Source organism: Papio anubis, chromosome 3, assembly GCF_008728515.1.
Source record: "Papio anubis isolate 15944 chromosome 3, Panubis1.0, whole genome shotgun sequence".
NCBI lineage: Eukaryota > Metazoa > Chordata > Mammalia > Primates > Cercopithecidae > Papio > Papio anubis.
The window spans coordinates 76,552,869-76,565,819 of record NC_044978.1 but is presented as its reverse complement, the minus strand read 5'-3'; the positions used below and the strand labels follow the sequence as shown (position 1 = coordinate 76,565,819).

The 12,951-nt window shown below is 38.2% G+C and overlaps 1 protein-coding gene across 13 annotated transcripts in view; it reads right to left on the bottom strand.

The window, feature by feature from the left end:
• Positions 1–12,951, bottom strand: part of ZGRF1 (zinc finger GRF-type containing 1) — an 84,660-nt gene that overhangs the window by 40,898 nt on the left and 30,811 nt on the right. For 7 of the 13 annotated variants that reach the window (XR_002522159.2, XM_021938732.2, XM_031664322.1 and 4 more), the window contains 4 exons: positions 11,997–12,080; positions 9,516–9,689; positions 3,133–3,283; positions 672–1,324 (listed from right to left, as the gene is read on the bottom strand). Coding sequence is in view for 12 of the 13 variants with exons in the window: in XM_021938732.2 (XP_021794424.1) it covers positions 672–1,324; positions 3,133–3,283; positions 9,516–9,689; positions 11,997–12,080 (1,062 nt within the window). In the remaining variant the exon portion in view is untranslated. The remainder of the gene's footprint in view (positions 1–671; positions 1,325–3,132; positions 3,284–9,515; positions 9,690–11,996; positions 12,081–12,951) is intronic. The other 6 variants (XM_021938734.2, XM_021938737.2, XM_021938735.2 and 3 more) reach the window with 4 other exon arrangements.

Here is a 12,951-nt window from a genome sequence, read left to right as displayed (position 1 = left end):
TTATCATAGCAACTCCAGAAAAACACTGTTTACTAAAAAGTAAATTATTTTTCATAGACTTATTTTTTTAATTAATTCTTTTGATTTCCAGGATTCTTGAAAATTACTTTCAAATTTTAAATGAGAAAACAAATACAGCAAGAATACCTACGAATGGCATTTTTAACCCTAAATAAGAGTAACTTTTCTTATCTGCCCCTTAATAAGTTTTTATATATTTTTTGCTAGGAAAAGTTTAACTGATGTGAATGGATCATTATGTATCTTTATTTCTGGTTATGACTATAATAAGGATTATTCACAATTAACGTGAAAGAAGATGCACCTTTACCCTAATGATGACTTAATCAGCAAACACAATTGACAGTCAAAAGTAAAAACAATCATTGTAATGGTAGTAGTGATGGAAACAAAAATAGGAGCTATCACTTATTAAGTATTGATAATGTACCAGACACTGTACCAGATACTTTCAAATAAATCATTTCATTCAATGTTCACTACTATTACGAGAGATTTTAAGTAAAAGATGATGTGACTGCAGCTCAGAGTTAGGATCAAAAAAAGCCATCTCTTCAAATTGCTCCTATGCAGTATATTTTGTTAATTCTTTTGTTGAAATTCAGACAATAACTATTGGAAAAATGTACAAGACTGGTACGTTTCCTCACCTGTAAATCCTTTATACTATAGTTGTAGCAGATAGACCCTCCTAATACATTTTTAATTTCCTCTGTCTTAGAAGTCTGCTTTAAATTCAGAGAAAGTACTTTCTTTCTGGAAACCAATTCTTGGCTGCTAAAATCCTGCTGCTGTTGATAGAGCATGCCTTTTATCATTTGCAAATGCACAGAGTTCAAAGAGCTTTCACTGACAACATCACTCTGTCTTTTACTTGTGTCTCTAAAATGCATCCCAGAAACAGCCTCAGCAAAAAAGCCATCAGTTATTCTCTTATCAACTCTGTCTGGAGTAGTCACGTTGCATTGGGATGTGTTTTGATATTTCAGCCACTTGCTCTGAGTAGATATATTATTGAGAAGTGAAACATCCCCTGGAGTCACTTCCCCAGATTCTTCAGAGAAAGAGATTTCATTTTGGTCCTCAGGCTCAATGCTAAAAGAAAGAACTGCTGACTTTTCACACAAGTTGAGCATGGGGGAACCAGAAGACTTGTATGTGTTACAGTTGATCATACACAAATGAGAGTCTAAGTCAGCTGGCCCATCAGTAGGTGGCAAAGTAATAAGTGGAACCTGGGTCCTACTTACTAATGAAAGCCTTTGAAGGTTCTCATTCTCCAGAGAACAGGATTTTTTCATCCCTGAAAAAACAAAATGCTAATTAAATAAAAATGTTCTACTAGTTATCACCTAGGCTCTAGAAAACAGTGGGTATACAAAAGCAAAAAGTAGCAACTTGCCCTGAAAAAAAAAATCATATTATTTTATTTCCTTAAAAAAAATTAATGGTTTTAATCTCAAAAAATAAAGATTTCAAAGCTTAATTCATATATACTGAAACATTTTTAGGGTCATTGAAGTCCCTCTTTTTCTTCTCCTCCTTAACTAATGATTTTTTTCCTAACTACTAAATTATGTTTATATAGCACTTAACATTTTCAAAGCACTTTAAAGCTAACAACAACCAAAAAATGCATCATTCTCATTTTACAAATGAGATTACAAAGGCTTAGAGGTAGCATAACTACAAAGTGGCAGAGTCAGGGTAAGAACCTAGACTAGTTTTTTATATCTACTTTCATTCTTTCTCCAGAGACTGAAATTCATGGTTCATGAATCCAGACGATGTGATTGTAACTTCCTTTAGATATTTTTACACTCATGAATTATGTTACCCTTCAGAGTAAAAAAGATTTTAGCTTTACTTTGATCTAATGGTGTTTGATAAGAGTAGAATTCTGGTAAACTCATGGCAAATTCTGTCTGAAAGAGTTTAATGATTCTAATGATTCTTTCTATGTGTCAGCAGCTTTAGTGATATATTCCTAAAAATCTAAGAAGCAATAAATATTTGTTGAATATATAAACAAATGAATAATACTGCATCAGAATTATGCAAGCTGATAGTTTTTATCTGACAATACTATGGATACCTATTTTATAATAATGTACCTTCCTGACAGAGTTTTTGTTTTGTTGGAAATACATTCTGGAGATCATCTGGAAAGTAGCAGAGCAGTAGGTGAGCCAATGAATATTCTTTTATAAAGTGCTATGCTGTAATTCTAACAAGTCAATCAAGTAACACTGACAGAAAAGTTAAAAATCCATTAAACTAAAAGATTCATGGTACAACTGTGAAAATCATCTACTGTTCATTACCATATCACTTGTTCTTGAATACCCACTCCCGTGTATTTGATTCTTCTCTACCTTGTTGTCTTCTACCAAGCACACCCATAAAACCTTCTCTAACCCAACTACCAATTCACATTACAAAATTTTTTGTATCATCCATCCAAAATCAAAAAAATTATCTACAACTCACCCCTCACCCAACATAAATTCAGAATCAGGGGAAGATATATTGATAAGATTATAAGAAAAGAGAGAAGAAAAGAAATTTTAGTGAAAGGGATCCTAGAGAATAGTATTATATTCATCAAAAAGCAGAAGCTGACTCATAGTGAAGGGCCAAAATATATGAAAATCCAGAGTCCTAGGAATGCAAGTGTGGAACAGCAGTTGAAGAGTTCAGGATCCCAAAGCAAAAAGAGAAACTAAGAGGTTATGCTAAGGTCAACCAATGGTGTTGATGAGACATTTGCAATCAGTCATTCCTCTGGAACAGGAAGGGACTGTAAAGGGGTCAGATGCTGCAGTTACAGCTGTGAGAAGTACCGACAATGGTAGAAGATACTTTCAGGGCTCTGTGTTGACAAAGTTGGGAGGAGAAACAAGAAGGAACTAGATAGCTAGAAGGGAATATTGTACCTGGAATAGCTATCTATGATAGAAAAAGTTCAAAGGAAGAAAGGTTATGGAAAGGCTTCAAGGGGTATGACACTGAATCTGGTTCTAAGATATATTTAGTGTAATAATCTCTCAAATAAAAAATTTCATCTCTTCAATGAATAGACAGATATTAGAACAATATGGTAACGACTACCCTCCAAGTTGAGAAAATGAAGATCATCAGGTAAAGTTCTTGCTTTCAGGGACGGCTCAGAGAATTCTACCATGAAGTCTTCATCTCTTGAGTTCAAAGCAAAGGTAGAAATAGGGCTCAACGTAGAGACGTTTTGTTCTGGTGATGTCACCTATACAGAAAGAAGAATCAAAACTACAGACCAAAATCTTCTGATTTTTTTCTTTAGTTTGAATGAATTCTAGTAATCTATATTATAAAAATAATGATTTAAAGCACATTATGTAGAGCTATGGTGGGGGCAACAACTATAAAACTTCTTCCAAAAAGGATGGAATAAATTTACTAAAATCAACAAGAATAACAGTAAAATACAGAGCAAAAAATCTTTCAGATTTATTTGAAGTGGGTCAGATTTTGATTTGGACTGGTCTGGGTTATTAGGATTTGGTCCTGAAGATCAATTGCCATTCTAAGGGGCTCGGGCCAAATTAGACCTAATGTTTACAGCTGTGAAGGTCTAAATCCCTACAGACTCAAGGACTGAACAGTTTTCTCTTATGTCCTCAAGTCCATAGTTGATCTAAACTTCAAGACATTGCTCCAAAATGAAGTGAAATTTTAAAACATATCCCAGCTATACAGTTCATATGTTATTCTTGTTAGAACAGCATTTAATTTTGCTGCTGCTTCTTCCAGAAATTAATAATCTTAAAATCTAATATGATGATCAAATATATATACAATATATATATTTGTATAAGCACAGAACAAAAGAATAAAATTTGGAAGAATACATACCATATTGTTAGAGTGGTTTTAGATGGGAATGGAATTGGGGGAAAAGCTCTTTTACTTATAACTTCATACTCTCGTAAATGATTTGAACTTGCTAAAATGAGTATGTTAGTGAGTGTATGATATTTTCCTTAATAAATGACAATAGCCAGGCACAGTGGCTCACTCCTGTAATCCCAGCACTTTGGGAGGCTGAGACGGGTGGATCACCTGAGGTCAGGCGTTCGAGACCAGCCTGGGCAACACAGTGAAACCCTGTCTCTACTAAAATACAAAAAACTAGCCAGGCATGGCGGCGTGCTCCTGTAATCCCAGCTACTCGTGAGGCTGAGACAGGGGAACCGCTTGAACCTGGGAGGCGAGGTTGCAGTGAGCTGACATCACACCATTACACTCCAGCCTGGGCAATAGATTGAGCAAAACTCCTTCTCAAAAAAAAAAAAAAAAAAAAAAAAAAAAAGACAATAAAGATTCAAAGTTTATAAATACATTTTACAGTATTTCTTGATTGGCTACTGGGTTCTGGGTGCTGTGCTAGGAAATAAAGATGTGAAAAAATACTCATGATCCCTGGACTCAAGGAGTTCCGTTCAGTGGAATACAGACAAATGGGAAATACAATCATCACCATAAAAATAGTTTTATTCTATTTCTGAGTTCTTACTATATGCCAACACTATATATTTTTAACTTGTTTAATCCTTATCACAACCATATGAGGTGGGTACTCTTATTTTCCTTATTTTACAACTGAGGGAAGTGAGAAAAAGAGCAGTTTAGCACTTAAATTTGCCTTATTCATCAAGCTTATAAGGGAGTTCAAATCTAGCCAGTCTAGACTATATTGCCTCTTTAATAAAAATAACAGTAACAGGCAATACTTACTGAGTACACTATTCCGTTCTGTTCCCCTACTACCCTTTCCATAAACTTGCCAGAGTTCTTTCTAAAAGGTAAGTTTGATTATTTCACTCCTCTGATCAAAACCCTCCAATGCTCCCAATCTCTCTTAAAGTATGAGGCAGCTCTTACAATGTCCTATGCAGCCCTACCTGATCAGCCCCTTACCTCCTGGTTAACCTCACTGCCTATCACCCTCCTCCTCACTCACTCCATGGCAGCCTCCTTGCTGTTCTACACACCAGCCATCATTCTTCTGCCCCAAAACCTTTGCTCTTGCTATTCCCTGTGCCTGGAATGCCTTTCCCCTGGATATCTGCATGGCTCTCTCCCTCTCTTCATTCAGATCTCAACTCCAGTGTCATCTTATCAGAGAGGCTTACCTTGCCTAAAATAGAACTCCATCCCATGTGTACTCCCTATCCCCCTACATACCAGTGTCATTCTTCAGAGCACTTAAGACACTCTGAGGTGCTGTATATTTATTTTCTGTCTCCTTTAACCAGAATGTAAGTTCTGTGAGGGAAAGATTGTGCCTTATTCACAAGACTATCTCTAGACCAAGAACAGTGTAACATACAGGCATTGTTCAAGAAATATTTGTCAAATGAGTGACTGATTAAATATGCTTATCTTTTAATGAGTTTGCTACATACATGGTCTCCACTTTCTTACCTCTCATTCATTCCTTTTTGTTGTTGTTGTTTTTTGAGACCGAGTCTCACTCTGTTGCCCAGGCTGTAGTGTAGTGGCGTGATCTCGGCTCGCTGCAACCTCTACCTACCAGGTACAAGCAATTCCTGTGCCTCAGGCTCCTGACTAGCTGGGACTACAGCTAATTTTTGTGTTTTCTGTAGAGACAGGGTTTCACCATGTTTGCCAGGCTGGTCTCAAACTTCTGACCTCAGGTGATCCACCCGACTCGTCCTCCCAAAGGGCTGGGATTACAGGTGTGAGCCACCACGCCAGGCCTCATTCACTCTTTAAATGACTCTAAACTAATTCTTACCCTATTTCACTGAAATTGTTCTTGCCAAGGTCACCATTGCTAAATGAAATGGACATATTTCTGTCCTCATTTTATTGGGTGTCTCAATAATAATTCACATAACTAACTTCATCCCAATTCTTGATACAAATAAAACCCATTCTCTTCTCTCTCTATGCTCTCTTTAAATGAACCCACCCATTCTTATTGCTTTAAACTTTTCTTTGTGCAAATGACTGCACAAATATCTCCTCTAAATCAGACCCATGTACCCAACTTCTTACGTAGTATCTCTATTTGACGGTTTCACAGGTATTTTTATTCCTATGTATTCACCAAACCTGCTCCTCCCTGCTACGGAGATAATTATGTACCCACAAAAATGTATATGTTGAAGCCTTAACCTCCAATGTGATTATATTTGAAGACATGGCCTTTAGGAGACAACTAGGGTTAAATGAGGTCATAAGGGTGGGGCCCTTACCCAACTGAATTAGTTTCCTTACAAAGAGAGACAACCAAGATTTCTCTCTCTCTCTCTTCAAATGCACACAAAAAAAGGACACATAAGAACATAGGGAGAAGGCAGCTATCTGTAAGCCATGAAGAGAGGCTCATGAGAAACAGAATTGGCTGGAACCTTGATCTTGGACTTCCAGCTTTCAGACTGTGCGAAAATTAAGTTCTGTTGTTTAAGTCATCTAGCCTGTGGTATTTTGTTATGGCAACCCTAGCAAACTAATACAGTTCCCCATCTTGCTTTACTCAATGAAAATCGCCTCAGTCTGCCCAATTGTTTTTCTTCTCCCTTTCTTTCACCCTACTCCTTACATTTATTCCAGTAACATCCATGATTCTAACTCCAAGATTTGTCTTAAACCCATCAACTCCCAACAATTTGGGAAGTTGAGGCAGGAGGATTGTTTGAGCCCAGGAGTTCAAAACCAGCAGCAACCTGATGAAACCCCATCTCTTAAAAAAAAATTTAAAAATTAGCTAGGCAGCCGGGAGTGGTGGCTCATGCCTGTAATCCCAGACCTTTGGGAGGCCGAGGCAGGCAGATCACTTGAGACTAGGAGTTTGAGAACAGCCTGGCCAACATAGCAAATTGTTAAGCTAGTTCTAAATGTATATGCAACATACTAAAAATACAAAAAATTAGCCAGGCATGGTGGCGCATGCCTGTAGTCCCAGCTACTCGGGAGGCTGAGGCAGGAGAATTGCTTGAACCTAGGAGGCAGAGGTTGCCGTGAGCTGAGATCACGCCACTGTACTCCAGCCTGGGTGACAGAGCAAGACCTTGTCTAACAAAAAAAAAAAATTAGCTGGGCATAGTGGTGGGAACCTGTAGTCTCAGCTACTCGAGAGTCTGAGGCAGGAGGATTGCTTGATTCCAAGAAGTTGAGGCTATAGTGAGCCATGTTCATGCACTGCACTCCAGCCTGGGTAACAGAGTTAAGACTCTGTTTCAACAAACAACAAAAAAAGACAAACTTTGATTCATCAAACATACCATTAAGAGTGAAAAGGTACGTAAGGGTCAGGAAAGATATTTGCAAAGCATACAACTGAGTATGTATCCAGTTATATAAAGAATTCCAGAAAGTTTTTAAAAGATAAGCACATCAATTAAAAAATGAGGAAGAGGCCAGGCGTGGTGGCTCATGCTTGTAATCCCAGCACTTTGGGAGGCCGAGACGGGCAGATCACGAGGTCAGGAGATCGAGACTATCCTGGCTAACACGGTGAAACCCCGTCTCTACTAAAAAATACAAAAAATTAGCCGGGCGTGGTAGCGGGCGCCTGTAGTCCCAGCTACTTGGGAGGCTGAGGCGGGAGAATGGCGTGAACCCAGGGGGCGGAGCTTGCAGTGAGCCGAGATCGCGCCACTGCACTCCAGCCTGGGAGACACAGCGAGACTCCGTCTCAAAAAAAAAAAAAAAAAATGAGGAAGAGGCCAGGCGTGGTGGCTCATGCTTGTAATCCCAGTATTTTGAGAGGCTGAGGCAGGCAGATCACCTGAGGTCGGGAGTTTGAGACCAGCCTGACCAGGAGGAGAAACCCCATGTCTACTAAAAATACAAAATTAGCCAGGCGAAGTGGCACATGCCTGTAATCCCAGGTACTCGGGAGGCTGAGGCAGGAGAATCGTTTGAACCCAGGAGGCAGAAGTTGCGGTGAGTCGAGATCATGCCATTGCACTCTAGCCTGGGCAACAAGAGCAAAACTGTGTTTCAAAAAAAAAAAAAAGGAAGAAAGCTGAACAGGCACTACACCAAAGAGGATAAAGAGATGGCCAATAGGCATACAAAAAAGGTCCCAACCTCACTATCAGGCAGGAAAATGCAAATTAAAATTACAAGTGAAGTACCAGTATATAGCCACCAGAACAGCTAAAATTGAAAACCAAAAACAGTCAGCATCAAGTGTTGGTAAAGATGTAGAGTGATGGGGACTCTCATACACTCCTAATGGAGATGTAAATTATAAATGCCACTTTGGGGCCGGGCGCGGTGGCTCAAGCCTGTAATCCCAGCACTTTGGGAGGCCGAGACGGGCAGATCACGAGGTCAGGAGACCAAGACCATCCTGGCTAACACGGTGAAACCCCATCTCTACTGCAAAATACAAAAAAACTAGCCGGGCAAGGTGGCGGGCGCCTGTAGTCCCAGCTACTCAGGAGGCTGAGGCAGGAGAATGGCATAAACCCGGGAGGCGGAGCTTGCAGTGAGCTGAGATCCGGCCACTGCACTCCAGCCTGGGCGACAGAGCGAGACTCCGTCTCAAAAAAAAAAAAAAAAAAAAAAAAAAATGCCACTTTAGAAACCAGTTTGGCATTCTGTACTAAAAGTAAATATATCCTATCCAGTGACTCAGTGATGCTACTCCTGGGTAATATAACCAACAGAAGTATGTCACGTGTGTGTGTATATGTACATGTTCATGACGGTACTTGAATGTTCATAGCAGCAGTCTATGTAATAGTCCCTAAACACAAATAACATGAACATCTGAAGAATGGATAAATTGGGATACATTTATGCAACAGAATACTACACCAGCAATTAAAATGAATAAATTATAGCCACAGGCAACAACATAAATGAATTTCAAAATTGCAATATTAAACAAAAGAGGGCAGACACAAAGAATATACTGTGTATGATTCTATTTATATAAAGTTTTAAAGCAAAACTAATAGATGGTTATAAGTCAAGACAGTGGATATCTTAGGGAAAAGGGTAGTGATTGAAAAGGGACAGAAGGAGAGCTTCTTGGGTGCTGATAATGCTCTATTCGTTAAAGGTGGAGGTTATATGAGTATGTTTACTTTGTGGTGATTTACTTATTTGCTGTATGTATTATGCTTATTACGCTTTTTTTATTTCTTCTAATATGTATTATGCTTTAATAAAAAGGGAAATAGATGTTAAACAGATGAATATTTCTCTGTGTAATCTACCTGTTTGCTTTTGTCATGAATTCCTAGTTTTCTCTGAAGTGACAAGTAATCTATTAAACTCCCAATCCTAAAAAGGTAATCTTTCAAGTAAAATACTTTTGTTATTTAGTTTTACTTGAGATATTATGCTTCTTGTCAATTTACTGTACTCCTTTTTAACTTATAACTGTACAAACAACTATACTATTTTTACAAAATGTAGTATTAACATAAAGAAAATGATTTGGCAAAATGCAACTATAAAAATATTTTTACCTGTAAGAAGCCAATCTGCATACATGTGCTAGGTAACTCTGGTGTCTCTGTCATAAAGTTTTCATACTCAGTGCTATCTGGAAACTGACTGCATCCTAGCTGTGAGCTGTGTCCTCTGACCATTACACCACTAGTAGCTGATCCTTTTACTTGATGTCCTTGAAACTCAACAGGCTACAGATAAATCATTAAAAATAAGAACTGCATAACTATATATTGACACATATATTCACAAAGTAAACACACAGAACATAATACATAACTCACTTTTTATTACAGGTAAATAATTACCAGGAACTAATGCTGAAAACCAGGAATTCTCCTATTATCCTAAAACATATGCATGGGTAACAAATTCAAAGGGCATTGATTTAACTGCATTTAACCTCAACATTAAAAAGTATGATTTAGGCTGGGCATGGTGGCTCACGTCTGTAATTTCTGCACTTTGGGAGGCCAAGGTGGGTGGATCTCTTGAGGTCAGGAGTTAAAGATCAGCCTGACCAACACTATCTCTACTAAAAATATAAAAAATTAGCCAGGCGTGGTGGTAGGCGCCTATATCCCAGCCACTCGGGAGGCTGAGGCCAGAGAATTGCTTGAACCAAGGAGGCGGAGGTTGCAGTGAGCCAACTTTGCACCACTGCACTCCAGCCTGGGTGACATAGAGAGATTCCGTCTCAAAAAAAAAAAAAAAAAAAAGTATGATTCATAGCCAATGAGGGGGAAAAAATGAATAAGTATAATTTTATTATAAGCATAAAGATGAGTATAATAATGGCTAAGCCAGAAATATCTAGTTGTTTCTCTATGCTTCCACTATATATTACACAACTATGCATTACATACAATACTGCATGTTATAGACTTTCAACTTCATACTACAATGAAGGTTCTCCTTATTTCTATACTAACTGTACTGTAAGCCCCTTGAGAGCAGAGATTTTTTGCTTCATCTAGGTACCACCTATATTTAACAGTGTACTTGGTATACAGGAAGCAATCAATAAACAGCCAGTAACAGGGAAGAATGAGAAAGAATGCAAACAGCATCTCTCTTTACTTAGGGGTTTTGTAAAATATCAGGCTCAACTGCAGGATGAGTGGTGGACTCTCTGCCTCTCAGTAGAAAGATGTGACATCCTACTGCTCTGAGAGCAAAAGCCTAAGAGTGTGATTCCAATGTACACATGTTCCTTAGAGAGGTTCTTTCACTCAGTCTGTTTTCAGGCTTCAAATGGCTTTCTCTGCTGCCCCCTGGGGGGTTCTAGGATTTTTACTCCATACAAAGTAAAGCCTACCCAAAATGTGGAAAAATAAGACTGATAAGAGAGTCAAAGGAATGTAGATAAAGGATTAATTCGTTTTTAACAAAATGACAGTAATATATAATTGAATATACTCTTATTCAAAAATGAAGAACTGTACATCACACATTTGAAAGAAAAATCTAATTTAAATGCCCTTTAATAGGACTTTGGTGGAAAATACTCTTCTGAACGTAAAAATAAACATTGTAATAAAAATGAGTCTCAACTGTTAAAGATTCTATATGTTTCTGCTTCTGCTTTGTCTGATGGGTAATGTATACTCCCCACAAGGAAACAGGTACATTGCTTTCCTTTTTTTTTTTTTTTTTTTTGGAGACAGAGTTTCGTTCTCTCACCCAGGCTGGAGCACAGTGGCACAGTGTTGGCTCACTGCAACCTCCACCTCCCAAGTTCAAGTGATTCTCATGCCTCAGCCTCCAGAATATCTGGGACTACAGGTGTGTACCACCACACCTGGCTAGTTTTTGTATTTTTAGCAGAGACAGGGTTTTGCCATGTTGGCCAGGTTGGTCTTGAACTCCTGGCTTCAAGTGATCCACCCGCCTTGGCCTCCCAAAGTACTGGGATTACAGGTGTGAGCCACCATGCCTGGCCAAAATAGGTACCTTGCCTTCTATGCTGCCATGTAGATCTCTTCCAGAGGTGTGTTGGGTTTTAGTAGTAGAACTGCTATTTACAAAACCCATCCATTTTTATGCTGTCGTCTTTGTTAATTTTTGACATAGAATAGGTAGCACTACTTAGAGCTTGGTTACATATACTTCTATATACTCAGAAGTATAAGTGGTAGAATAGACTATAATAAGTTAAAGGGTATAAAGATACTCATTTTTTCCCCACGGAGTATTCATTAATTGTACTCTACATGGCTTTGTGTCCAACCCCCAGTGTATCCCATGTATGGAGGGATAATCTAAACACTATATTATTAGTTCATTAGTAGTATAGAGAAAGTTCAAGACCAAAAAGGGGATTGGGAGTCATTAAATAGTTTTTCTTGTTCTTAGAACCATTACTAACCTTCTGCTACTAACCTTCTGCCTGTGAAAACTCTGATAGTTTAGTTGTTTTTTTTTTTTTAAAAAAAAGAAAGAAAAAAGAGAAGAAAATATAGGTGGTTAAAGAAATTGATGTTCTTCACAAATTTTACCTTAGGGTCACAGGTTTTTCTCTCTATTTGTTTAGGAATAACAGCTAGAAAAGCAGTCTCTTCTTTACTTCCCAAGGAAGAGAACTAGGATAAAATACCAGTAAGTTATCTAGTTAGCTAGAATAGTTTCACAGGTGGTTCATGATTTTGATGGGAAAATAATTACAAAACAAGTTTGCCCTGTGAAAACACACTTGCCATCTCTATCTTGCTTCTCTCTACACACACATACAAGCTATCTCTCCCTGGCAAAGGGGTATTTTAGCAGGCAAGTCACTATGCTAATTAATTTTAAAACTTAGCATGTTAGAAAATTCTGATTTTAACTTTTTAATTAAATCTTTGAACACTAGAAAAAAATGCCAGGCACTGCCAGGTGCAGTGTCTTACGCCTGTAATCCCAGCACTTTGGGAGGCCAAGGCAGGCGGATCACCTCAGGTCGGGAGTTCAAGACCAGCCTGACCAACATGGAGAAACCCCGTCTCTACTAAAAATACAAAATTAGCCAGGCGTGGTGGCATGTGCCCATAATCCCAGCTACTCGGGAGGCTGAGGCAGGAGAATTGCTTGAACCCTTGAGGCGGAGATTCTGGTGAGTTGAGATCACGCAATCGTCCAGCCTGGCCAACAAAAGCAAAACTCCATCTCAAAAAAAAAAAAAGAAAATAATGCCAGGTACATAATAAATCACCCGTCAAACCTAATACTATGTTAATGCAGATCACCTATTTTAAAATTAGCAAGAAATGAAAGGAAGAAAAATTGAAAAAGTGCAATTGACTATTTGAAGAATGAATCATCTCCTAGCAATCACAAAACACATAATACTGACAACAGCAACAAGTCATTTTTAGTTCATCAAGTAATATACAAAATAACCATAACTTTTCATATGACTTGGACAAAGAAAATGAATTCAACTACAAAAGTAATTATTTAAATGTTTAACAAATG